This window comes from Chlorocebus sabaeus, chromosome 25, assembly GCF_047675955.1.
Source record: "Chlorocebus sabaeus isolate Y175 chromosome 25, mChlSab1.0.hap1, whole genome shotgun sequence".
Lineage (NCBI taxonomy): Eukaryota > Metazoa > Chordata > Mammalia > Primates > Cercopithecidae > Chlorocebus > Chlorocebus sabaeus.
Window position 1 is genome coordinate 73970377 of NC_132928.1, and position 26214 is coordinate 73996590.

The 26214-nt window shown below is 46.2% G+C and overlaps 1 protein-coding gene across 1 annotated transcript in view; it reads right to left on the reverse strand.

Annotated features, from left to right (window-relative positions):
• Positions 1–26214, reverse strand: part of NID1 (nidogen 1) — a 93452-nt gene that overhangs the window by 11414 nt on the left and 55824 nt on the right. The window contains exons 11-14 of the mRNA XM_007989874.3: positions 25914–26063; positions 24678–24800; positions 4294–4521; positions 1510–1682 (exon numbers count right to left, since the gene is read on the reverse strand). Coding sequence (XP_007988065.1) covers positions 1510–1682; positions 4294–4521; positions 24678–24800; positions 25914–26063 — 674 coding nt within the window. The remainder of the gene's footprint in view (positions 1–1509; positions 1683–4293; positions 4522–24677; positions 24801–25913; positions 26064–26214) is intronic.

Consider the following 26214-nt stretch of genomic DNA (forward strand, 5'->3'; position numbering starts at 1 on the left):
TTTTTTGAGTGCTTCCTATATGCCAAGCACAGTTTTGAGTCTAGAAATACTACATGAAACCAACACCTCCATGAAAGAAATGAACAGTTCCTCTCCTGTGGTGCTGATATTTTAATAGAAAGATACATGTCATATACACAACACAAATATGGGTATTTAATGCATCACATAATGCCAAGAGCTCTGATGAAACACAAAGCAGCATAAAGAGCTAGAGAGCAGTGGTGGCTGCTGTGTGGACAGGGGAATCAGGACAGGCCTCTCTGAGAGATGATGCTTTGGCACAAATTTGCATGAAGTAAGGCAGTGAACTGTGCAATTGTCAGGCAGGGGGAACTGCAAGTGCAAAGGCCCTGAGACAGAAATGTGCCTGGTGTGTTCAAAGACCAGCCAGAGGGCCAGAGGGTTGAAGTCGGTGAGTGAGGTGAGAGTGGTAGGGAACAGGGTGGGAGAGAGAGCAAGAGGCCAGATCCTATACGGCTTTGAGGGTCATGCAAAGGACTGGATTTTATTCTGAGTGAAGAGGGAACCCATCTGAGGGCTTTGTGCAGGAAAAGGACATGAATCTCATAAAGACTTCTTTGCAAGAGGCTTTTGAAAAGTATTTTTATTTTGGATACTTTTTTGCTGATGTTTCCTCCCTGGTCCCAAAGAAGGGATATGGCTATGTGTGGCATCTATGAAATGGAGATCAATTCAGGAAGAGTAAATAGAAAAAGAAGAAAACACAATGGGTAGAGAAAGGAGGAAGAGAAGAAAAACTGGAAGCTGGGCCTGTGGCAGACAAGATGGCCCAAGTAGCATCTTTACCAAGAATTTTCAAGCAGACTTTGTGCCCCCAGTGAGGAATGATAGGGCTTTCTGCTGGACTTTCTTTTATAAGCGCCAATGATCTCAGACCCTCCCTCTCCTTCACTCCTCATGGGACCCTCATAGCCCCTCCCACTGCTCCAGCAACTCTGACTCAGCCTTGTAGTGGAAGCCTGCAGGTCTCAGGTTGGGTTTCTTGGCAGGAGTCAGGATCAGATAAAACAGAATGACTTTTCTGAATTGCCCAACCTCTATCTAATGGGAAAAGAAGTCCCTAAATCACAAAATGCATCCTGAAGCTTTGAAAGCCTCTAAAAACTCCAATGCTTGTTGCTACCTCAGGACAGACATGAGGCTCCCGAATTGAGCAGCTGCTGAAAGATGAATCACCATGAATTTGGCAGGAATGGAAAGATCAAGCCAGCAGATGCACACGAACAAGGTATGAAATTAGCATGAAGCCACCATCAAGGGGTAACTCTGGAAGGCCTTCCCACATCTGTGCCCATCTTACTGTGAGCCTCATGGGCAGCTCAGCAACACAGTGGCCCCATCTAGAGATGGTCACCTGGGCCGACATGGAATGAGCACCTGTGGTACCAGGGGTTGAGCCTGGGGTTCTGGTCTGACCTCGTCCTGCTTGTTTCTCCAGGTCACTGAAGCAGGAGCTGTTACCAGATGCAATCAGCCAGCACTCACCGGGACATGAAGGAATGCCTTTGCTTCTGTCTTCCTCATGGTATTTCCCTCCAGGGGCAGGCGCTCAATCTTCCCGGTCTGGGCAAAGAGTAAATGGGTCCCGGGGGGCAAGGGGATCACAGCGGTAGGCACTGCGGGTCCTTGGTGAATCGGGGGAGCCACTGTACTCAGGCCTGCATGGCAGAGGGGGTCAGTGAGCGAGGCCCGTGTGCACCAGAAACCCACAAATGCACACACACCCCCACACATATGCAGCATGCACACACATACACACACCCACACATCAGGTCATATCACCTTCATGGCACCACAAACTGCCACAGCCACACATTGCCCATTTTATAGCTGAAAGCACCAGAAGAAAGCCCTCAGTCAAAGGGCACTGATGAAGAAGATAACACAAAGCGTTAAAGGTCATGTGAAAAAAAAGGCTTGGCCTCCCTCTTTTTTTTTTTTTTTTTTTTTTGAGATGGAGTCTTGCTCTGTCACTCAGGCTGGAGTGCAGTGGTGCGATCTCAGCTCACTGCAACCTCTGCCTGCCTGATTCAAGCGATTCTTGTGCCTCAGCCTCCTGAGTAGCTGGGATTACAGCCACGCACCACCATACCCAGTTAATTTTTGTGTTTTTAGTGGAGACAGGGTTTCACCATGTTGGCCAGGCTGGTCTCAAACTCCTGACCTCAAGTGATCTGCCCACCTAGGTCTCCCAAAGTGCTGGGATCACAGGTGTGAGCCACCGTGCCCGGCTAGCCTCCCTCGTAATAGAAAAGCTTAGCTACTTATGCTCTGCTTTGGGCACTGGTGCTAGAGGAGTGAAGCAAGTAAGAGCAGCACCAGCAGCACGGGCAGCACCAGTGATAGCACAACAGCAACAACAGCATCCCTGAACTCCCTGCCCACAGGGAGCCATGCTCTAGTGCAAGCTATTGAGCTTTTTCATGCTGGAGGAGCCTATCAGAATGAGCTTGCCCCATGCAGTACACTCTGTCCCGGTGCCACAGGGATGGACAGACTGGGGCCTGACAAGCAAGAGCATGACGTTTATGGGCTTTCAAGAACAAAATCACGGCCAGGGGCTCCTTTTCCCTCAGAGTCAGGCTTGCCTTTTCATCTGCTGACCTCAAACCCTGGCTGGCTCCTTGATTCACTTGATAAGACAATGTCCCAGGAAGGACACACAGCTGTGCTGCAGAGTAAGGAGGGCTAAGAGGGCTGATCGGGTGTCTGGAGACCTGAGCCCTATCCTGGCCCTGCCCACTCACTCGCTGTGTGCACAGGGCATGCATCTTCCAGGGCCTGGTCTCCTGCTCTCTATAGTGAGAGCTGGACAAGGTTGTCCCCAAGGTCACTTTCTCTTGTCTGTCTTGCCTATTGCACCCAATCGGTGACATAAACCAATCTGGTTGACCTCTTTATTATCTCTGAAATCCATCCGTTTCTCACCTGGATTCATCATTAGTGCAACAGCCTTCACCTCCCCGCTGCCAGGGACTGTCATGCCTGCCTCTCAGCTTCTACCCCCAGCCAGTGATATTCTAAACCTAAACCCTGCTTCACATGGGCACCTGCTCCAAACCCATCCCAGGCTCCTCGTTGCCCTCATGACCAATACGCAGGCTTAGAAACATGGCTCACGTGGTGTTGCTTCTGGAAAGCCTCACCCATGAGCCCATTGCCCCACACAAGCCAGGATTCCTCCTCAGCTCCCTGGTCGCTGTCTGTTGTCTCCTAAAGCTCATCTCTCTACACTCTTTCTGTTTATTTACCATCCTGTCCGCTTCCTGGGGGCCCAGCACCGTGACTTTCCTCTGGATATCCTAGCACCCACCACAGCACTGCCCCTCAGTGAATGTTGGCTGCATGAATGAGTGAAGTTTCTGAGTAATTGTTTTACTGTTTCTTAGCAGCTTTGGGGAAATATTTGATAGGAGATCAATCTATGATTTTTAGCTAAATTGTGAGTGGAGATTCAAAGATTCATTATATTGGCTTTTGGTAATTTGCGACAATAACCAGTTTCTACATTTGCAACAGAAGCAGAATTTTAGAGCTGGGAATCACTCTCAGGGTTTATCTGCCTCATGTCTTAGGTTGAGACTGAGGACGCTGAGGCTGGGGAAGGTGTCTGTCTAGAGTCACACAGCCACCAGGCTGGGCCTCACACAGGGCCCCTGGCCCCTAGGACAGCAACTTCCCACTGCCTCCAGTGATGGTCTTAAAACCAGCTCACGCAGAAAGTTTTGTGGCTGTTTGCTCCTTGGATTGAAAAATCAACCCAAGTAACTAAAGGCCCTAGGGCACGATTGAAGGAGGCAAGGGTTGCAAGGGTCTGAAACAGGTCCCACTGCCTAGGACACAGAGCCCTGGGGAAGGGTTCAGGTTGGTCCCCACCCTCCCTGCCATATCCCAGAGCAGGAACATTCCACCTCCAGCCACCCTCGGCAGAGAGTTCTTCTGGGAGGCCCGGAGCACACACAGCCGCTCAGCTACCATTAAGGGTACTGCTGTGGCAGGCCCCACTGGGTATTTACACCCTACACATGTGTGTGTGTTGGATGGGGAAAGAGAAAGAAGAGGGTAAGAGGACAGAGAGGGTGAGGAGGAGAGGAAGCATGGGGAGGAACGGGGTGAGAGGGAAGAGGGGTGCAGAGGGAGGGGGTGGGGCTGGAGTCAGTGGAACAGTTCAAGCTTTAGCGCAGCAGAAGAGCCAAGTGCGTGTTCAGCAATTCCGGTCCCCGAGGTCCTTCTCAGGCACACGCCCAAGCACGGCCTGCACCCACTTACACGGGGGCGTCATCCCGGGCCTGGTCCTGGTGCCCTCCACCTCGCGGCCGTCGCGATCCACGCACCAGCAGTAGCCGGTGCTGCCGTGGCACTGGGTGGGCGCGTAGTGCCCGTGCGCATCGCACTCAGGAACGAACAGCCCAGGAGGAATGGGTCGCTGTGGGTCCGCTGCCCCCGCTGCCCCGAGAATGTGTTCTCGCTCATGCTGGCACCGGGTTTTCTCCACCTCTATCAGAGAAACAGACAGGAAAGCTGTCAGGTGCGTCATCCGTCAGTGCTCCCTGGCGGGGCTGCAGGAGTCCCCGCAGCTCGCTCAGAACCACGAGGGCTGCCTGTGTATCACTGGGTTTTGTTTCATCAGTTTTTCAAAATGCAAAAACATCATTATTATTGAATAGGTTTAACTGTCAACAAAATTATATTTACATCTCCTTACTCCTAGGTAGTTCCTTTTAAAACATTTTTTTTTAACTGAGGCAAAAAGAATAGAAGCAAATTGATAGAACATAAAGTGAACCTTTTTTTGTCTTTTTGAGATGGAGTTTCTCTCCTGTTACCCAGGCTGGAGTGCAGCGGCACGATCTCTGCTCACTCAAACCTCCACCTCCCAGGTTCAAGTGATTATCCTGCCTCAGCCTCCTGAGTAGCTGGGATTACAGGCCCCTGCCACCACGTCCAGCTAATTTTGTATTATTAGTAGAGACAGGGTTTCACCATGTTGCCAGGCTGGTCTTGAACTCCTGGCCTCAGGTGATCCGCCCGCCTTGGCCTCCCAAAATGTTGGGATTACAGGCATGAGCCACTGCACCCTGCTGAGTAAACCATTTTTAAGTAAACAATTCAATGGTATTTAGTGCATTCACCATGCTGAGTAACCACCAACCTCTACCTAGTTCTGAAACATTTTCATCACCCCAAAAGGAAGCCGATATGCATTAAGCAGTTGATCCCCGTTTCCCCCTTCTTCCCAGCCCCTGGCAACCATCAATCTACAGTCTGTCTCTGCAGATTTACCTATCCTGGGTATTTCGTATACACAGAATCATACAATATGTGACATTTGTGTCTGGCGTCTTTCACTTAGCAGAATGTTCTCAAGCTTTATCCAAGTGGTAGCATGTATTAGAACCTGCTTCATATTCATGGCTGAATAATATTGCATTGTAGGGACAGATCATATTTTGCTTACCCAGTGATGAATATCACTGGGTTTTATTTTAAGAAATTTTTTTGTTCTGTTTTTTCTAAATGTGTCATTTTTATCATCTCGTTTCTTTTTTTTTTTTTTTTGAGATGGAGTCTCGCTCTGTTGCCCAGGCTGGAGTGCAGTGGCGTGATCTCGACTCACTGCAACCTATGCCTCACAGGTTCAAGCGATTGCCCTGCCCTAGGCTCCTGCATAGCTGGGATTACAGGCAAGCGCCACCACAGCTGGCTGATTTTTATATTTTTAGTAGAGACGGGGTTTCACCATGTTGGCCATGCTGGCATCTCAAGCTTCTTGATAACTGACAAGTCAAGGCCAAAGATTTCAGGGACCAGATACCACCAAGTGCGTTTACCAACACTTGTATGCTTTCCTTTATTTATGTCCTGCTTTTTGGCATGAAAATTGACCTCTAAACTGTACAACTCAGGAAACACAGTGAATACTCCATATCCATGGGTTCCACATTTGTGGATTCAACCAACCACAGATTGAAAATATTTGGAAAAATAAAAAGGATGGTTGCATTTGTACTGAACATGAACAGATTTCTTTTTTGTCATCATTTCCTAAACAATACAATATAACAACTTCTTACATGGCATTCACATTGTATTAGGAATTATAAATAATCTAGAGATGATTTAAAGTATATGGGAGGGTGTGCATAGGTTATATGCAAATACTATACCATTTTATATCAGGGACTTGAGTACCTGTGGATTTGTATCTTCAGGAACCAATGCCCAATGGATACTGAGGGACAGCTGTACTTCTGAAGCTGTGGAATTGCTAATAAGCAGCTGTGGCCTGGAATAAACAACTTCCAAGTCATAATGCGTTCCACACTGATTAGAGTTCAGTCACCAGTCCAGAGTTGTAACCTCTGCAGTATTGACCACACAAAGCAACGTCCAGACACTGGCAGGAGGTACCCATTCTCCACATCACTGACTGCTAAGAGCTATACTTCATCCATGTCTTGTTGCCTCTCCCTCCCAGGCCTTTCCACGTGATATTCTTTTTGTGACTCTCCTTCTCCCTGTCTGGTTAATCCTTCAGAAATCAGCTTAGGCACTTAACTCCCTTCAGGAAGCCTGTTCAACTCCCCAAGGCTGAGTCCAGTCCCCTCTATGACCTCCCAGGGTGATCGGGGCTTCCCCGCACCATACCTGTATCTCACTGACTCTAAAGAGCTGTTCCTTGTCTATCTCCCTCACAAAAATCTCCTTAACATTTAGTCAAGAAGCATCTACTCTGTCAGGCACAGTGGCTCACACCTGTAATTCTAGCACTTTTGGAGGCCAAGGAGAGAGGACCACTTGAGCCCAGGAGTTCAAGACTAGCCTGGGCAACACAGCAAGACCCATCTCTACAAAAAATAAAAAAACTTATCTGGGTGTGGTGGCATGCACCTGTGGTCCCAGCTACCTGGGAGGGTGAGGCAGGAGGATCTGTAGAGCCCAGGAGTTTGAGGCTGCAATGAGCCATGTTCATGCCACTACACTCCAGCCTGGGTGACAGAGCAAGACCCTGTCTCCCAAAAAACAAAAACCCAAAAAACCAAGAAGTACCTACTTGACTGTGCTGGGGGAATGCACACAGGAATAACCCATAGCGCCTGCCTTCAAGGAGCTCACAGTCTGGAGGGAAGTCAACAACTGAACACACATTTGCAATTCAATGAGTGGCTGCCTTGACAGAGGAGACCAGGAGACAGCAGACACACAGAAGAGATCGTCCACAAGGCATGGAGAGCCAAGGAATGCCCAGGTGCTTTTTCTTTAAATATATAATTTGTATTTCTCCTTTTAATTCTGTCCATTTTCACTGCACGGTTTTTTTGTTTTGTTTTGTTTTTTGTTTTTTTTTTTTTCTTTTTTGAGACAGGATTTCACTCTGTCACCCAGGCTGGAGTGTGGTAGTGTAATCTCAGCTTATTGCAACCTTCACCTCCCAGGCTCAAGCAATCCTCCCACCTCAGCCTCCCGAGTAGGTGGAACTACAGGCATGTATCACCACACTTGGCTAATTTTTTGTAATTTTAGTAGAGATGGGGTCTCACTAGGTTGCCCAGACTGGTCTCGAACTACTGAGCTCAAGTGATCCACCCATCTTGACGTCCCAAAGTGCTGGGATTACAGGTGTGAGCCACCACGCCTGGCCACTTTATGTATTTTTTTAAGTGGCAGGGTCTTGCTATGTTGCCCAGGCTGGCCTCCAACTCCTGGACTCAAGTCATCTTCCTGTCTCAGTCTTCTGTGCTTTTTTTTTTTTTTTTTTTTGAGATGGAGTTTTGCTCTTGTTGCCCAAGCTACAGTGTAGTGGCGCGATCTCAGCTCACTGCAACCTCTGCTTCCTGGGTTCAAGCAATTCTCCTACCTCAGCCTCCTGAGTAGCTGAGATTACAGAAGCTTGCCACCATGCCCAGCTAATTTTGTATTTTTAGTAGAGAAGGGGTTTCACCATGTTGGTCAGGCTGGTCTTGAACTCCTGACCTCAGGTGATCTGCCCGCCTCAGCCTCCCAAAGTGCTGGGACTACAGGCATTAGCCACCATGCCTACCCTCCTCTGTACTTTTTTTGATGGGTAGAAGATAGTGGTTGAGTAGGTCTAGGGTAGGGCTCAACTGACTTTTCCTGTTAAGAGGAAGAATAAATATTTTTGGCTTTGTGGTCCATGAGGTCTCTGTCACAACTAGGCAACTCTGTGGTTGTAGCATGAAAGCAATCATGTCTCATACGTCAATGAATGAGTGTGGCTTTCCCAATAAAACTTTATTTACAAAACAAACAGTGGGCCAGATTTGGCCTATGGGGACTGTAGTTGCCAACCCCTGCTCTAGGGCATTACTAGTTATGTTAAGGGGAAATATGTACTTATTTGTATATATGTTTATGTATGTATGCATTAATTAATATATGCTAAAATGTTAATTAATAATAAAAACATGCTGTAATCACATAGACTAGAATATTATATATTTCTCAGAATTTTGCACCTGGGAATGTTTTTGATCCTCAGTTCCATTACTTTTTTTTTTTTTTTTTAAAGTTACAGTCTCGCTCTGTCTTATACAGGCTGGAGTGAAATGCTCACTGCAACCTTTGCCTCCTGGGCTCAAGAGCTTCTCCTGTTTCAGTCTCCCGAATAACTGAGACTACAGGTGCCCACCACCACATCCAGCTAATTTTGTATTTTTCTGGTAGAGACGGGGTCTCACTATGTTGGCCAGGCTGGTCTAGAACTCCTGACCTCAGATGATCCACCCACCTCGGCCTCCCAAAGTGCTGGGATTACAGGTATGAGCCACCACACCTGACCTCAGTTCCATGACTTCTGGTGTCACCTTGCACGTGTCAATGATACAGATTAAGCTGTGCTTCCTGCAGCTGGGGAACAGGGATGGCAGTAATAACAGATCGCACAGGACTGTTTGAGGAGTCAGTGGGAGGTGACAAGACAGGTGCACAGAGATATTTCGAGCTCTGCACCCAGATGTTCATTTGCGACTGGATCCCCGAAAGGCAGACACGGTGACATTCCACGTGTGCGTTGCCAGCGAATGTGTGAAGGACCTTTGTGTGTGTTGCCAGTTCTCATGTTGGCTTGCTTATTGTGGTTGCTCCCATGGTGACAAGCAGTTAGCATGCCAGGAAAGTATTTGTTGAACCCGGCAAGAGAAAACCATGCAAGCTTTTCTTTTGTCCCAGAGGCTAATTAATATAAAAAACAAAACAAAACATTTGATGTAGGAAGCACCAAACAAAGATAGAAGCAAGCCATCTGGTTGGAATAAAACATGTCTGGCCAGGTGTGGTAGCTCACGCCTGCAGTCCCAGCACTTTGGGAGGCTGAGGAAGGTGGATCACCTGAGGTCAGGAGTTTGAGACCAGCCTGGCCAACATGGAGAAACCCCTTCTGTACTAAAAATACAAATATTAGCTGGGTGTGGTGGTGGCTGCCTGTAATCCCAGCTACTCCAGAGGCTGAGGCTGGAGAATCCCTTGAACCCGGGAGGCAGAGGTTGCAGTGAGCCGAGATCTTGCCATTGTACTCTAGTCTGGGTGACAAGAGCAAAACTCTGTCCCAAAAAAAAAAAAAAAAAAAAGACTTCTGGTTCTGTTCACTCTTGAATGTAAAAGGTGTTTACTTGCACAAAATTTTATGTTGGCATAGGGTTTTAGAGTTTTCATATAAGCTGTTTCCATTCACAGATATATTTCATTTGATTCTCATAGTAATCCTACGTGATAAGCAACTGCAGTTTTTACACCAAATGAGAAAACTGAAACTCAGAGAAGTTGAGACTCCTTCAGGCCACAGCACTGGTTGGTGGCTCAGTTCTAACAAGAACCTAGGTCTCTGGGTTTCTGGTCTAGCCCCCGCCATTCTGGTCTGGCATCTGGCGTCCACATTGCCAGTGCTCAGGACAGCTCCCACACACTGAACCTGTTACAAGAACAACGATGTATGCACATTACCTTAGCACATTCACCAAAATTATCCGTGTAGCCACAGACCCATTTTCCTACCAATCACATCTGCATATGGTGGTGCTTTTCCAGTTGGAAAACAAAACTGGTATTCCGTAGGCTGTCAACCAAACAAACCTTTTCAGGCAGTAAGGGTTGTTCCACTTTATGTGGCCGACAGAGTTGTGCTAACAAAGTATTTGGCCAGCATACAAAATCTCAAGGGATCTAGAATTTACAGTGGAACTTCGAAGTACTGTATCTTGAACTTGTAAAAAGGAGGGGGAACCTTGACTGTACTCAGGAAATAGAATCTCAAGTGTGTTTATAAAAAGCTGTGATCTCGGTGGACTTCCTGGGCCAGCAGACAGTGGGAGCAGCCCAGGGCCTCTAGGGAGAGCCCCCTGCTGAGTCTCCCAGGCCCCCATGGGAAACTTTCCATGAAAGGCCTGGTAGATGGGGTGGGGGTAGTGGGGATGCCAAAGACGCATTTCCTGAGCTTGTTTCTGGTTGATAAATTGATGACTCAGACAAGCTGCTTCTTACTCATCTAGTTCGAGCTGCTAGGGAAGAAAACATTCAAGACCTGATACTTATCTGCGGAATGGCAGGAAGTCTGGGGTGACTTTTCTCAAGGTGGGGGGACAAAGAGAATGACAGGAAAATGAAATAGAGTGTAAACCAAAACTAAAATTCCAAATCCCCCAACCATCTGAATGGACCCCTCCTCTCAGCCAAGGGCATCCCAAAGTAAACCTATGAAACTACTTCAGGCCATGAGAGGAGGGGGAGGGTTGGCCATGTCTCATTACCATTAACGTCAACATGGACCTTAAGACTGAAAGAACAGGCCAGACGCAGTGGCTCTCGCCTGTAATCCCAGCACTTTGGGAGGCCAAGGTGGGTGGATCACTTGAGGTCAGGAGTTCGAGACCAGCCTGGCCAACATGGTGAGACCCCATCTCTACTAAAAATACAAAAATTAGCTGGGCATGGTGACGGGCGCCTGTAATCCTAGCTACTTGGGAGGCTGAGGCATGAGAATCGCTTGAACCCAGAGGGTGGAGTTTGCAGTGAGTAGAGATTGCGCCACTGCACTCTAGCCTGGGTGACAGAGCAAGACTCTGTCTCAATAAAAAAAAATAATAATAATAAAAACCCTGACAGAACAGACTCTTTAAGTCTGATAAGAAACATCTACAATCTGTTCTGTCTGAAGCCAGCTACCTGGAGGCCTCATCTGCATGATTAAACCTTGGTCTCCACAAGCCCTTATCATGACCCAGACATTCCTTTCTATTGGTTCCAGGTTTTTAGATAACAACTCAACCAATTGCCAATCAGAAAATCTTTGAATCTGCCTATGACCTGGAAGCTCTCCACCCTATGCTCGGCTCCCAGTTGTCCCACCTTTCTGGACCAAACCAATATACATCTTACCGTATTGATTGATGTCTTATGTCTCCCTGAGATCTATAAAACCAAGCTGTAGCCTGACCACCTTGGGCACGTGACATCAGGACCTCCTGAGGCTGTGTCACAGGCATGTCCTTAACTTGGGCAAAATAAATTGTTAAATTGATTGAAATCTGTCTCAGATACTTTTTGGTTTACAAGGAGAACTAAGAAGCAGCTACATTCTTGACCTTGGATTTGCATTCCATTCCCTTGCTTGATTAAATTGATTTCTCTCTGTTCATTCAAATAAATGACCATTGTAGCCGCTCATATACTCAATAGAGTGGAGGGAGGGGAGGTGCTCACAGATGTCAAGACTCTCTGGGAAGAGATGACATGTAACCACGGGAGAACCCATGGGCTACTGAGAATGGAACTTGTTAGGGAAGGTGCTGTTTATTCAGCATCTTCCTGCACAGAGTCTATGCCCCGCTGCAGGGGCAGCTACTCCCAGGGCCTGCACAGACTCTGAGCATGCACTTCGGGGACACACATCACTGGACAAGGTCACTCAGGTGCAGTGAACAGTCCCTGGTCTCTGCGGCTTTGAGTTTTTTGTTTTTCTGTTTTTTTTTTTTTTTTGAGACAGAATCTCACTGTCGCCCAGCCTGGAGTGAAGTGGTGCAATCTCGGCTCACTGCAACCTCCACCTCCTGGGTTCAAGCGATTCTCCTGCCTCAGCCTCCCAAATAGCTGGGATTACAGGTGCCTGCCACTGTGCCCAGCTAATTTTCTGTATTTTTAGTAAAGACAGGGTTTCACCATGTTGGCCAGGCTGGTCTCGAACTCCTGATTCACCTGCCTTGGCCTCCCAAAGTGCTGGGATTACAAGTATGAGCCATCACACCCAGCCTGACTTTGAGATTTTGCTGGCTTATAGCCCCATCTCATTCGCTGCCCAATAGATACTTGTTATTCCAAGCAAGACTGCCAAATTTCCAAGAAAGGGAATTTACAAGTCAAGGCGGCAATGTCCATCTGACATGGTCTTCATCCTCATGTTCCTAGGGCTACTGAGAACAACACTACTAATAATAGTGATAGCAATAACAATAATGATGATGACAGCCTTCTTTACTTATGAACTCTCTTCATGTCCCTTCTCAACATTTACCCCCATTCTCACCGGGCTGGAGAGGAAGACGAATGGCCAGGGGGGCACTGAACTCACAGTTAGGAAAAGGCAAACAAAGAAGGGAAAACAGAAAGGTCGTAAACCAGCACCAGAAGAGAACTCGCACTGCTCCTCTGTGTGCAGTCTCTTCTGTCGTGGTGTAAAACTGCATTGTTGAGTTTTGTCACACCTGTTCCTGGAGTAGCTCTTGGCTCCCGGCTGCCTCCCTCTCCTGAAATTCTACCACTGCAGGCTTTTAAAATCACTGTAGTCATCATACTCTTCAGGTCAAGAGTCCCATGGACATGTGAAGCACTTACTCACTAGTGTTATAAGCATTTAGTGAAAGCCGCCATCAGCCAGGCGCCCTGCAAGGGCTACTTAGGAGAGTCCTTGACTGTACAGGCTAGGGCGAAAGATGAGGGCCCTGGTCAGTGGCACAGTGAGAGAAGTGGCTGGCCGTGGTCTGGACAGGCTGCTATGTGACAGAGAGGAAGAGCACCACACCTGCCTTGGTTAAGGGCTTGGCTGACATTAAAGACGGTAGATCAGGCTGGGCGCAGTGGTTCATGCCTGTAATCCCAGCACTCTGGGAAGCTGAGGCAGGCAGATCACCTGAGGCAGGGCATTCGAGAACAGCCTGGCTAACATGGTGAGACCCTGTATCTACTAAAAATACAAAAATCAGCTGGGCGCAGTGGCATGTGCCTGTAGTCCCAGCTACTTGGGAGGCTGAGGCGGGAGAATCACTTGAACCCGGGAGGCGTAGGTTGCAGTGAGCTGAGATGGTACCACTGCACTCCAGTCTGAGCGACAGAGTGAGGCTCTAAAAAAACAAACAACAACAAAAAAAACAAGGCAATACATCTGCAGTGTCTCCAATACACCCAGTCACAGCAGCCTATGCACAGTGGCTGAACTGACTTAAGGCAAGAGCTTTGCAGCCTGAGAGTGCAGAGGGATAAGAAGTCAAGAAATTCCAGGCATTAGTGAGGACGGTTGACTTCATGCTCCCTGGGGTTAGGTTAGAGAGGACTTCAAGAAAAAGAAAGGATGGAGGAACCACAGACTCAACGATGACTCCGTGGATTTGGAAATGAGACCATGTGAGACTCACAAGGGAATGAGGTGGCGGTCAGACATGGCCACAGGCATCAAGACTGGGAGCTTTTCAAGCCTTTGGGTGGCCTGGTTTGGACCCTCCTCAACCTCAACTCCCGCATTTGCCTGACTGCCCCTCCTCCTCATTATTCCTCCCTGCCTCCTATTCAAATCTCACCCGCCGAAAAGGCTGAGTGGGAATCCTCCCTCTCTCCCTTTCCGCAGCTTTTCTAGCTCACCTGCATCTCTGCTTCCCGCTGCTAGTTGTCACTCCTAGTGATAACTACTAGTTATTCACTACTAATTTCAAGTATTCCCTTTTCCTGCCCAGTTACGGTGCAGGTTCGTCCAGGGTGGAGACATTTTACTGTTCACGTGTCAAGTGCAGTGACAAGCACACAAGAGATGCTTAAGAAACATTTAACTATTGGTCCTGACTATGCTGCTAGTTAGTTGGATGCCTTGGACAAATTATCTAGTCTCTCTAACCCACATATCTTCATGCATTCGATGGGGCTAATCGTACCAGCAGTGATATGCACCAGCCGGAAATGCAGAAAACCCCGAGGTGTGTTGTCCTGGATACCAAATGAAGAAAGTGTTTCAGGAAGGAGGGTGAGACCAACTGTGCCAAGCGCTATCAATAAATGAGGCCTCAGGCCAGACACGATGGCTCACACCTATAATCCCAGAACTTTGGGAGGCAGAGGCGGGCAGATCACTTAAGGCCAGGATTTCGAGACAAGCCTGGCCAACATGGTGAAACTCCACCTCTACTAAAGATACAAAAATTAGCCTGGCATGGTGGCAAGCACCTGTAATCCCAGCTACTCAGGAGGCTGAGGCAGGAGGATTGCTTGAACCTGGGAGGTAGAGGCTGCAGTGAGCTGAGATGGCGCCACTGCACTCCAGCCTGGGCAACAGGGTGAGATCCTGTCTCAAAAAACAACGACAAAAATAGCCAAGTGTGGTGGTACACACCTGTAATCCCAGCCACTCAGGAGACTGAGGCACAAGAATCCAGGAGGCAGATGTTGCAGTGAGCAGAGATCGCACCACTGCACTCCATCCTGAATGACAGTGAGATTCTGTCCAAAAAAAAAAGAAAGAAAAAGAAAAAAGAAAAAGAAATGAGGCCTCAGATCTAACAGAGGGAGGGTTGTTGCTGACTTTTACGAGAGCAGTCTGGGTGCTGTGGTGGGGAAGGAAGCCGACTGCAGCGGTAAGAGAGGGAATGAGAGACTCTGGAAGAATGCGGGAGCCTACTGTTTACAGTCCAGTTCCAGATGGATTAACTAGATAACAAAATCCATAGCCCATGGGTGACATTTGCAAAGCAACACAGTGATAAGGAAGGGTGAAGGGACACACCACCAACCGTTATCTTTGTGTGGAAGACAGCAGAGGAAAGCGGCAAGCATCTCACGGTGTGGGAACAGGCAAGCCCCAGCGCTAACAGGCACTCTAGAAGGCACTGCAGGCCAATGTAAAAACAGCAGCAAAACTGGGAGGGTTTTTCTTACTTTAAGTTAAAGACCAGGCCAGGTGTGGTGGTTCGCCCCTGCAATCCCAGCACTTTGGGAGGCCAAGGCCGGTGGATCACAAGGTCAGGAGATCCAGACCATCCTGGCTAACACGGTGAAACCTCGTCTCTACTAAAAATACAAAAAATTAGCTGGGCGTGGTGGTGGGCACCTATAGTCCCAGCTACACGGGAGACTGAGGCCAGGAGAATGGCGTGAACCTAGGAGGTGGAGCTTGCAGTGGGCCGAGATCATGCCATTGCACTCCAGCCTTGGTGACAGAGCAAGACTCTGTCTCAAAAAAAAAAAAAAAAAAAGGTAAAGACTAAAGGTGCTGGAAGAGCTAGGCCCTAGGAAATTGACCGGGCTGTCAGGGCATCACGCTGGGAAGACAGTGCTGAGAGTGGGATCAAACATAAGAAGAATGGAGCCGGGCACGGTGGCTCACGCCTGTAATCCCAGCACTTTGGGAGGCTGAGGTGGGCAAATCAGTGAGGTTGGGAGTTTGAGACCAGCCTGGCCAACATGGTGAAACCCCATGTCTATGAAAAATACAAAATTGTGGTTCATGCCTGTAATCCCAGCACTTTGGGAGGCTGAGGTGGGCGGATCACAAGGTCAGGAGATCGAGACCATGGTGAAACCCTGTCTCTACTAAAAATACAAAAAACTAGCCGGGCGCGGGGGCGGGCGCTTGTAGTCCCAGCTACTCAGGAGGCTGAGGCAGGAGAATGGCGTGAACCCACGAGGCGGAGGTTGCAGTGAGCTGAGATCATGCCACTGCACTCCAGCCTGGGGGACAGAGCAAGACTCCAACTCAAAAAAAAAAAAAAATACAAAATTAGCTGGGCGTGGTGGCGTGCGCCTATAGTCTCAGCTACTCGGGAGGCTGGGGCAGGAGAATTGTTTGAACCTGGGAGGCGGAGGTTGCAGTGAGCCGAGATCGCACCACTGCACTCCAGCCTGGGTGACAGAGACAGACTCCATCTCAAAAAAACAACAAACAAACAAACAAACAAACATACATAAGCAGAGACCAGGGAAGAGAAGGCCCAGGCATAGGCGGGGGATGGGGAGAGAGCTGGGAAATCTCAAAAGCAAATTGTAATGCTGTTGGAAAGCATAAACAACACACGATCATAATTTTGTAAGATACAATTCTCAAGATATTTGAACCAATTGTCTGTTTTTTCTGATTGCAAAATGATCCATATGCCATACACTTTGACATAAAATCTCATTTACTAAAAAGATTTCTTCTAATTTACCTTACATTTTGCTATTTTTAAAACAATACTGGGCAAAAATTATGTGCTATATAAGTATTAGCTAGTATTATTCCTTCCACTAGATAAAAATTTCACTTTTTGAAACTATTGTTTGATGTTGGAGATATCTATTCATATTATTTTAGGGAGGCATTCTTTAATGAAGACACGTCAGAAAGGAAAAGTGGTAAAGAAACAGCTTACCTGAATTTTAAAATGAACAAAAATCCATAAACATCAACTAACTTCCATATAGAGCACAGTAGCTAATTATCCAGCCTGTGTTTTCTAATAGTAATAACATCATCGTAAGTGTACACAGTGCCCTCACTGGCCAAAGTTCTTTAACTAAAGTAACAGGAACCACTCTCACTTAACCTAAACCCAAAGGAGGAATTTATTATGAAAATATAGTTCTGTCATATGAATCAAAAAAGGGACTGGAACCAGAAATAGACAACTGTCAGGAACCAAGAGCTCCTCTCTCCTTGTCATGCACTTGCTTTACTTTTCTCTTGGGAGACTGACTGTCCTCTGCTTCTCCACCCATATGCTGAATAAAGTTAGCTCTCAGTTCCCAAATTACAAATACAGTTTTAGTTGTTATTTTGTTGCAATGAATAGAATTAGACATCACCATTTTGCTCCCTCCATTAGAAATGAGTGGACCCAGGAAATGAGCATGAATTTCAACTAATAAATGAGAAAGTAATGATGAAATTTGAATATCATCGTTTGTCACTCCCTAGAAATTAATGGATGTAGGCAGTAATCATCAATAGCTCCTAACATCACAAAAAGTGAGACAAGCAGACATGCACTCCTGATGAAAGATCACACCACTACCTATTGTCTTGCTGAAAGGAGTGAACCTAAGTCTGATCCAGCCTCTGACAATATGCAGGCAATTTAGAGGACAAAGGAGCTTGTTGTGCTGTACAATGAGTGTGCAATCAGCAAGCTCCGGACTGTGGGAAGCTACAGATCAAAAGGCATGGGCTCTTCAACAGACCAAATGCAAGGAAAAGAAAGGGGTGGCGAAAAAAACTACAGATAGAAAAATGAGCGGCACTAAACCTACAACGTCTAGGAATACACTCAAGTGAGATAAAACTATTAGAAACGCAAGGAAGAGATTACTACAAATGTCAGGTTAGTGGTTGCTTTTGAGGAGAGACAGGAGGCTATGATCGGGGCAGGTGGGGCTCCTGGGGCTGCTGGTAAATCTCTATTTCAAGATCTGAGTGGTAGTGACAATCAGACTCACCTTAGAGTAACTCCTTGAACTACCTGTTGCTTTCTTCGACGTTCTGCATCTGTTTTATTTTTACAATATAAAGATAGGACAAAAATGGAAGATGAGAGAAGAGGAAGTGGAGGCAGCAATTCCAGACGACCTTGATGAGGAGTTAAAATACAAAGGGAGGAGGGAGAGGGGATGGCAGTGAGAGACGGATGCAGGGTTGAGGGAAAGCTTCATTTTGTTTATTATTTTTAAATTTTTTTGGAGAAAGGGTCTAGCTCTGTCACCCCAGGCTGGAGTGCAGGGGCACAATCATAGCTCACTGCAGCCTTGAACTCCCAGGCTCAAGTGAGGCTCTTGCCTCAGCCTCGTGAACAGCTGGAACTACAGGTGTGTGCTAATTTCTAAATGCCATGCCTAGCTAATTTTTAATTTTTTGTAACAATTAGCTAATACTGTGCCCAGCTAAGTTTTAAATTTTTTGATAGAGATGGGTTCTTGCTATGTTGTCCAGGGTGTTCTTAAACTCCTGGCCTCAAGCCATAGGATTACAGGCATGAGCCACCACATCTGTCCATTTTTATTTGTCTTTTAGGTGAGAACGATCACAACTTCTTCATAGGCTGACTGGAATTACCCAGTAGAGACAGAAAGAATGCCCATCCAGGGTCGGGGAGCCAACAGCAGGAATGGCAATTTCATCTCAAACAACAATCAGCACATTAAACTAATGTTGATTTGGAAATTTATGATTTATAACTGTTTTATTTAATTTGCAAATCTGTTTTGACCTTATAGTTAGGAAAAAAGTTGATACCTAGATTTATCTATAATAAAAGTAATGTAAGCCAACAGTGGAGGCCTTAGGAATTGTTTTCATTTAAAATGGATAAGGTTTGGATTTTTGTCCCCTCTACATCTCATGTTCAATTGTAATCCCTAACGTTGGAGGTGGGGCCTGGTGGAATATGATTGCATTGCAGGGCCTGGTGAAATATGATTGGATCATGGGGGTGGTTTTTTCATGAATGGTTTAGCACCATTCCATTGGTGCCATCCTCAGCATAGTGAGTAAGTTCCCATAAGATCTGGCTGTTGAAAAGTTTGTAGTACCTCCCCCTTCACTTGCTCCTGCTCCTGCCACGTGAAACGCCTGCTCCCCCTTTACCTTCTGCCATGATTGTAAGCTTCCTGAGGCCTCCCAGGAAGCCGGTGCAGGCTCTGCTTCCTGTACAACCTGCAGAACTGTGAGCCAATTAAACCTCTTTTCTTTATAAATTACCCAGCCTCAGGTATTTCTTTATAGCAACTCGAGAACAGACTAACACAAAGATACGTATATGTATATAAAGAATTTGGCTGGGCACAGTGGCTCACGCCTATAATCCCATCACTTTGGGAGGCCAAAGTGGGAGGATCACTTGAGGCCAGGAGTTCAAGATCAGCCTGGGCATAGTGAGACCCTGTGTCTAGAAAAAATAAAAAGAAGTTAGCTGGGCATGGTGGTGCACACCTGTAGTTCCAGATACTCAGGAGGCTGAGGTGGGAGGATCACTTGAGCCCAGGAGGTCAAGGCTGCAGTGAGCTATGACTGCACTGCACCTGGGTGACAGAGCAAGGTCCTGTCCCTTAAAAAAAAAAAGAAGATTCAAGAAACCTTTTTTTGTAAACTAAGAAATTATTCAGGCCTCATGTTCCTTATTTGTAAAACAAATAGGATAAATGACACATTTTCTAGTGTCCCTTCCAGCTCTAATTAGGAAATTCTAGTTCTTTCACACTGGGTTTGCTTGAAACATGTGTAAACTATAATATAAACAACAGAAGCCACATTACGTTGTTCCTCAGCTTTCTGTCCTTTGAGCTGTACCATCCTACATGTTTTCATCTTTCCTTGTAGCCCTGCTTCCTGAAATCTCATTTTCTCCCTGCCTCAGATGTGTGGCGCCAGATCTAGATGCAGAATGCTGGTGCTAAGGGTATAGCAAAGTGACCCAACATCTCCAGGCTTGGTATTTGCCCTTAAGGACCAGGTTTTACATTTCTAGCCCAAGACATTGTATGCCTTTCTTTGGTCCTCTAATAAACTCCCTTATGTTACAAAAACCTAGCCAGTTACATTCTCTCAGATGTTGTCCAGGCAAGGTCAGGGTCAGTGGCTACGGTGGCCGACCTCCAAGATGGCCCTCATTCTCCCCACTGCCTGGTCTTCCATACTTGGGCAGACCCCTGTCACACTGCAAGAGGGATGGCCCGAGACTGATGGTATCAACAGAAGCGATACTTGTCACTTCCAAGATTTGTTCATAAAAGACTGTGGCTTCCATCTTGGTCAGTCTCTCTTTTTCTCTCTCTCTCTCTCCTTTGACTTGCTCTGGAGGGAGCCAGCTGCTAGGTCTTGAAGACACTTAGCCATCCCTGCAGAAAGACCCATGTTGCGAGGAACCAAGGCCTGCCGACAACCACGCGGGCCCTTCAGCGGGGTTCCTTCTTTGCCGTCACAGAAGACCACAGCCCCGACTGATGTCTCAGCAACAACCTCATGAGAGTCCCTGGGTCCAGGGACCACCCAGGAAAGCTGTTCCTGAACTCCTGACCCACAGAAACTGTGAGAAAATAAATGTTTATTGTTTTAAGTGGCTAGCTTTGGGGATGATTTGTTATGCAACAATAGAGAACTAATATGGTGACTTTCTAACTTTCTAACCATGATCCACAGAAAGAAATACATTTTACTCAGCATCCCAGTACACCAGCCCATGCACACTTAGACATGCATACACATGTGCACGCACACACGCACACCTGCTGGCATGCACTACCCATGCACATACACAAATATACATACAAGCATTGCTTCATGGAGCAATACTTATTGCTACTACATGTATTCTCAATCTGATATTTTCTAGATTATTGTTTGCTATTTCAACATTCCATTTAAAAGAAAGTGAGAACAGCAAGCCACTAAACTAACTTTATAATCCATACACAGGATGTGGAGCAGCGTGCAGAAGACAAAGAGGAACAAATCACCATTTCTTGTAGTTTGTCTGTTATCAGTTGACGTTACAGTAGCCATTATCTTAACTGGCTCACCTTCAAAGCCAGTTTAGTTTTCTTTTGGAAACTAGCCCCTTCTGTGTACAGTAAGTACCAAATAAGTGCTGTATGATCCCTGTCCTTCACTATGATGGGCACCAGGAGACCAGATGACACTATGCATTATTTTTCTCCCTGTAATGTTTCATAAAGTATTTATTTATTTATTTATTTATTATTTAGAGATGGAGTCTTTCTCTGTCACCCATACTGGAGTGCACTGGTGCAATCTTGGTTTACTGCGTCCTCCGCCTCCTATGCTCAAGTTATTCTCCTGCCTCAACCTCCTGATTAGCTAGGATTACAGGCACGTGCCACCACACCCAGCTAATTTTTTTTTTTTTTTTTTGAGAAGGAGTTTCACTCTTGTTGCCCAGGCTGGAGTGCAATGGTGTGATCTCGACTCACCGCAACCTCTGCCACCCGGGTTCAGGTGATTCTCCTGCCTCAGGCTCCCGAGTAGCTGGGATTACAGGCATGCACCACCACGCCCGACTAATTTTGTATTTTCAGTAGAGATGGGGTTTCTCCATGTTGGTCAGGCTGGTCTTGAACTCTCAACCTCAGGTGATCCGCCCACCTTGGCCTCCCAAAATGCTAGGATTACAGGCATGAGCCACCACACCTGGCCTAATTTTTGTATTTTTAATAGAGACAGGGTTTCACCATGTTGGCCAGGGTGGTCTTGAACTCCTGACCTCAGGTGATCCACCCTCCTTGGTCTCCCAAAGTGCTGGGATTACAGGCATGAGCCACTTTGTCCAGCCTTCATCAAGTATTTTAGTCATACGCAATTTAGAATAATATGATGAAAATATCTGTATTCATATTCTGACTGAAAAATAAAACTTTAGAAACACAAATGCAGCTCTGGTGCTGCAGTCTGAATGTTTACGTTGCCTCCCACATTCATATACTGAAATCCTAACTCCCAAGGTAATGGCATTGGGGGTGAGGCCACCAGGAGGTGACTAGATCATGACAGGGGGGCCCTCATGAATGGCCTTAGTGGTGCCCTTATAATAGCGTTCCCAAAGAGACCCCTTGCTCTTTCTACCATATAAGGACATTGCAGAAAGATGTCTAGCTGTCTGTGAACTAGGAAGTGGGCCTTCGCCAGACACACAACTTGTCAGCACATCGATCTCGGACTTTCCGGCCTTCAGAACTATGAGAAACAAGTTTCTGCTGTTTATAAACCCCCGGTCTATGGTATTTTGCCAGAGCAGCCCCAAACAGACTAAGACACACCACGTATCCCTCCCCAATCCCAATTCCCTCTCTCCCATCACAGAGGTAACCTCTATCCCGAACTTTTCATTCCTCATTCACTGTGCATGTTGTAGCTTTCTTATGTATGTACATAACATAATACGTGTAGGTATATTTTCACATAGGCTTATGTTTTATACACATGGGGCCATGCTATACATATCCTTTTATAAATTCTTTTGCTCAACATTATGTTTTTGAGACTTACCCCTGAACTCTAGTTCATTCATTTTAACTGCTATATGTTATTTCATTGTATGGATTATACCAAAAGTCATCTGTTTGTTCCTTTTGTTTGCAGTCATTTAGATTTTTTTCTATTACAAACAATACTCAATGAACACTCTTACACATTTCTAATGCACACTCTCTCTAGTATATAACCAAATGTTAAACTTCTTAAGGGAACAAGATCCAATATATAAACGATCCTGGCAAGCAGCCCTTATTGATTTTATCTTTGTCCCATCTTTAGATCCCAGCCTACACGTCTGGATCTGTTTCTGTTTAGTCAACAGAGTTTTCAAGAGGGGACAAAAAGTCAGGTTAAAAAAACAAACAAAATTGGAAACATCTGCTTCTCTTTAAACTGGAGATGTGAAGCAAGCCTAAGGAAATAATGAATATTAGTCACTTTTTTTTTTGAGACGGAGTCTCGCTCTGTCGCCCAGGCTGGGGTGCAGTGGCGTGATTTCGGCTCACTGCAAGCTCCGCCTCCCGGGTTCATGCCATTCTCCTGCCTCAGCCTCCTGAGTAGCTGGGACTACAGGCACCTGCCACCACGCCTGGCTAATTTTTTTTGTGTTTTAGTAGAGATGGGGTTTCCGTGTTAGCCAGGATGGTCTCGATCCCCTGACCTCGTGATCTGCCTGTCTCGGCCTCCCAAAGTGCTGGGATTACAGGTGTGAGCCACCGCGCTTGGCCAATGAATATTAGTCATTTTTAATAGTGGCTGGAATGTCTTGACTCAAATGATCATAAACTCTTCTCTATGTAACCCACCCATTAAAATCTATGAGTAGTGGTATTTGTTCCCATAATTTCAGGAACAAAAGGTTGCCTTGCCTGGGTTTACTGAAGCCAGGAGTCAGCAAACTTTTTCTGTCAAGAGCCCACATAGTAGGCTATTTATACTTTTTTTTTTTTTTTTTTTTTTTGAGACAGGATCTCACTCTGTCACCCAGGCTGGGGTGTAGTGTGATCTTGGCTCACTGCAGCTTCAGTCTCCCTGGCTCAATCTTCCCACCTCAGCCCCCTGAGGAGCCAGGACTATAGGTGTGCCACACCACGCCCAGCTAATTTTTGTATTTTTTGTAGAAACAGGGTCTCGCTATGTTGCCCAGGCTGGTCTCTCAAACTCCTAGACTCAAGTAATCTGTTCAACTCGACCTCCCAAAATGCTAGGATTACAGGTGAGAGCCATGGCACCCGGCCTATTTATGTTTTTTAGGCTTTGCAGAGCTTATAGTCTCTGTCACAACTACTGAACTCGGCCTTTGTAACATGAAAGCAGCCATAGACTATACATAAGCATGGCTGTGTTCCAATAAAACTTTATTTACAAAAACAGCCAGCCAGATTTGGCCCGTGGGCCATAGTTTGCTAACCCCCATTTTAAGCAGAAGAAAATAATTTAGACTAACAATTTGTGCTACTATACATCAAAATTTAAATCTTAATCTGATATTTTCTCTTTTTTGATAGACAGTTACTCTAAAAACTAGTCTTACTGAGAGTGAAGATAAACAAAGATTTCCAAATGCTTTTGGAGGAATGGAGCTGGTTCATTCATTTATTCCTTCAACAGCTATAAACAGCCGTGAGCCCCACCATGTACCAAATACTCCACTGGGTGCTGGAAACATACAAAAAAATAAAGTATAGCTGCACCACCCTCAATGCGCTCACAGGTCCTCAATGAGCTCACAGGTCCCAATGCGCTCACAGACTAGTGAAGGGGATGGTTATTTAAACAGTTTTTAACTGCTTAAAAAGCGATGAGATGAACATGTTTACTTATCTCTAATTGAAAACATTTATAGTGGCATGAACATACCTGACCAACAGCAGCAGCAGTAATTAAAAATAAATAATAAACAATTGGTTAACTCCAGTCTAAGGTGTCAAATATATTCTTTTTTTCTTTTTTTTTTTTTTTTTTTTGAGGCAGTCTCACTCTGTCACCCAGGATGGACTACAGTGGCTCAATTGCAGCTCACTGCAACCTCTGCCTCCCAGGTCCAAGCGATTCTCATGCCTCAGCCTCCGGAGTAGCTGGGATTATAGGCACGTGCCTCCACGCTTGACTAATTTTTGTAATTTTAGTTGAGAGGGGGTTTTGCCATGTTGGCCAGGCTGATCTCGAACTCCTGACCTCAAGTGATCCACCCACCTTGGCCTCCTAAAGTACTGGGATTACAGGCAATGTTCCCATCTGATGTTCTACCATTTCAAAGAATGCTCTGTGTTGCAGTCCATGCTCTGATCTCCCACCTCAACAACTCTTAGAACTCTCCATGGAGCCTCCTACTTTCCCACCTCACCTTCTCTCCCAGGGCCATGAGCTCTGGATTTATGGATAGGGCAATGGGCTACCAACTCCAGATGTCCCACCACCTTACCTCCGGGCACGCAGCGGAAGCCGTCTCCCTGATAACCGGGTTTGCACTGGCACGTGAAAGAGCCTGGAGTGTTGTAGCAGAAGGCGTCAGGGTGACATCGGCTTGGCTGGCATTCATCCACATCTGTAAAACAGCCACCAGGCCCAGGGACAATGAGATTTCTTCTGGAATTCGGAGTTTATCCAATAATTTAAGCCACTTACTCAAATCTATGGGAACCTGCTTCTGATCTGGGAACAGTATTTCAAAACTCACTAAACATTAACTATCAAGTCACTGACTCCCCAGTTTCTATCTGTTGCACTTACAAATGTGTTTCACTTTGGCAACAAAGGTGGAGGTTGCAGTGAGCTGAGATGGCGCCACTGCACTCCAGTTTGGGCAACAAGAGCAAAACTCCATCTCAAAAAAAAAGAAAGAAAGAAAAGAATGCTGGTATCAACCTTACAACAGGGAAAAGATAGGATCTATTTCCGTTATAAAATTATCCCTCCTGTCATAAATGAGAGCTTCAAAACTGTCTGAGTGTTGACCAACAGATTATTAACTACTTGACAGAAAGTGAGAAAACATCCACATGTTCAGTAATAAAGAGAAAGTATCTCAGAAATTCTATCTTAGCTGGGACTTTTTAGAAATACTCTATGGTATAATATCAAGTGATTGTGCAAACCAAGAGACTCAGGGTACTCTATTCATGGGTTATCTTACCTAAAATTACCTGTAAGAGCACCCTGGCAGCCAAGAAGCTCAAGTCTGAAGGAATTACATTGAGTCATTTACTCTTTGACCTGCAGTCATTTATTCAATCAGATAACTTTGCTTTTTTGAAGGAGAAGGTTAGAACAAGCCAGTTGAATGACTATATATTAATACATCTTATTCAATAAAGGGATGGACTTTAAGCTCCATGCATGTCCTCCAGGTAAAAGGAGAGTTTGTCTCTTTGTGAAAGACAGAAAATATCCCCAGTTCCTTGCAGAGAGCAGGTGTCTAATTGTCACCTGAATGAACTAGTCACCTAGAACAAAACAGTCACCAATGAGAACAGCCCCCGAAAGAAAATGCATAGTTCAAACTACTAGAGAGATATGAAAAGCAACTCATTAACTCAATGGAGATGACAGAAGAACTCTTTCTTTTATTTGGGAGTGAGTTGGTGATTGGCACATGCCAGGTACCACCTAGGAAACTTCCTCAGGTTACACACAGGGGAAAATCAGAGCAACCACATACCTTGGCAGGCTTGGCCATCCCCAGAAAAGCCTGGCAAACAGGAACAGGTGTAGGAGGACCCTCCTGTGTAGATACACCGGGCCCGCTGGGGTATGTCACAGTTATGCAGGCCAGTTGCACAGTAGTTGATGGGGCGCTGGTCCACGACAGCTTCAGAACAAAAGGTTGATGCACAGTCTTAGGAAGAAAGTCGTCTGAGCAGGCCACGTGCCCCTCCCAGCTCTATAAAGAGGGACCATACCTGGACCCTAGACCTCTAGGCATGTCCACAGCTTCATCCCCACCCCACTCCTCACTGGGC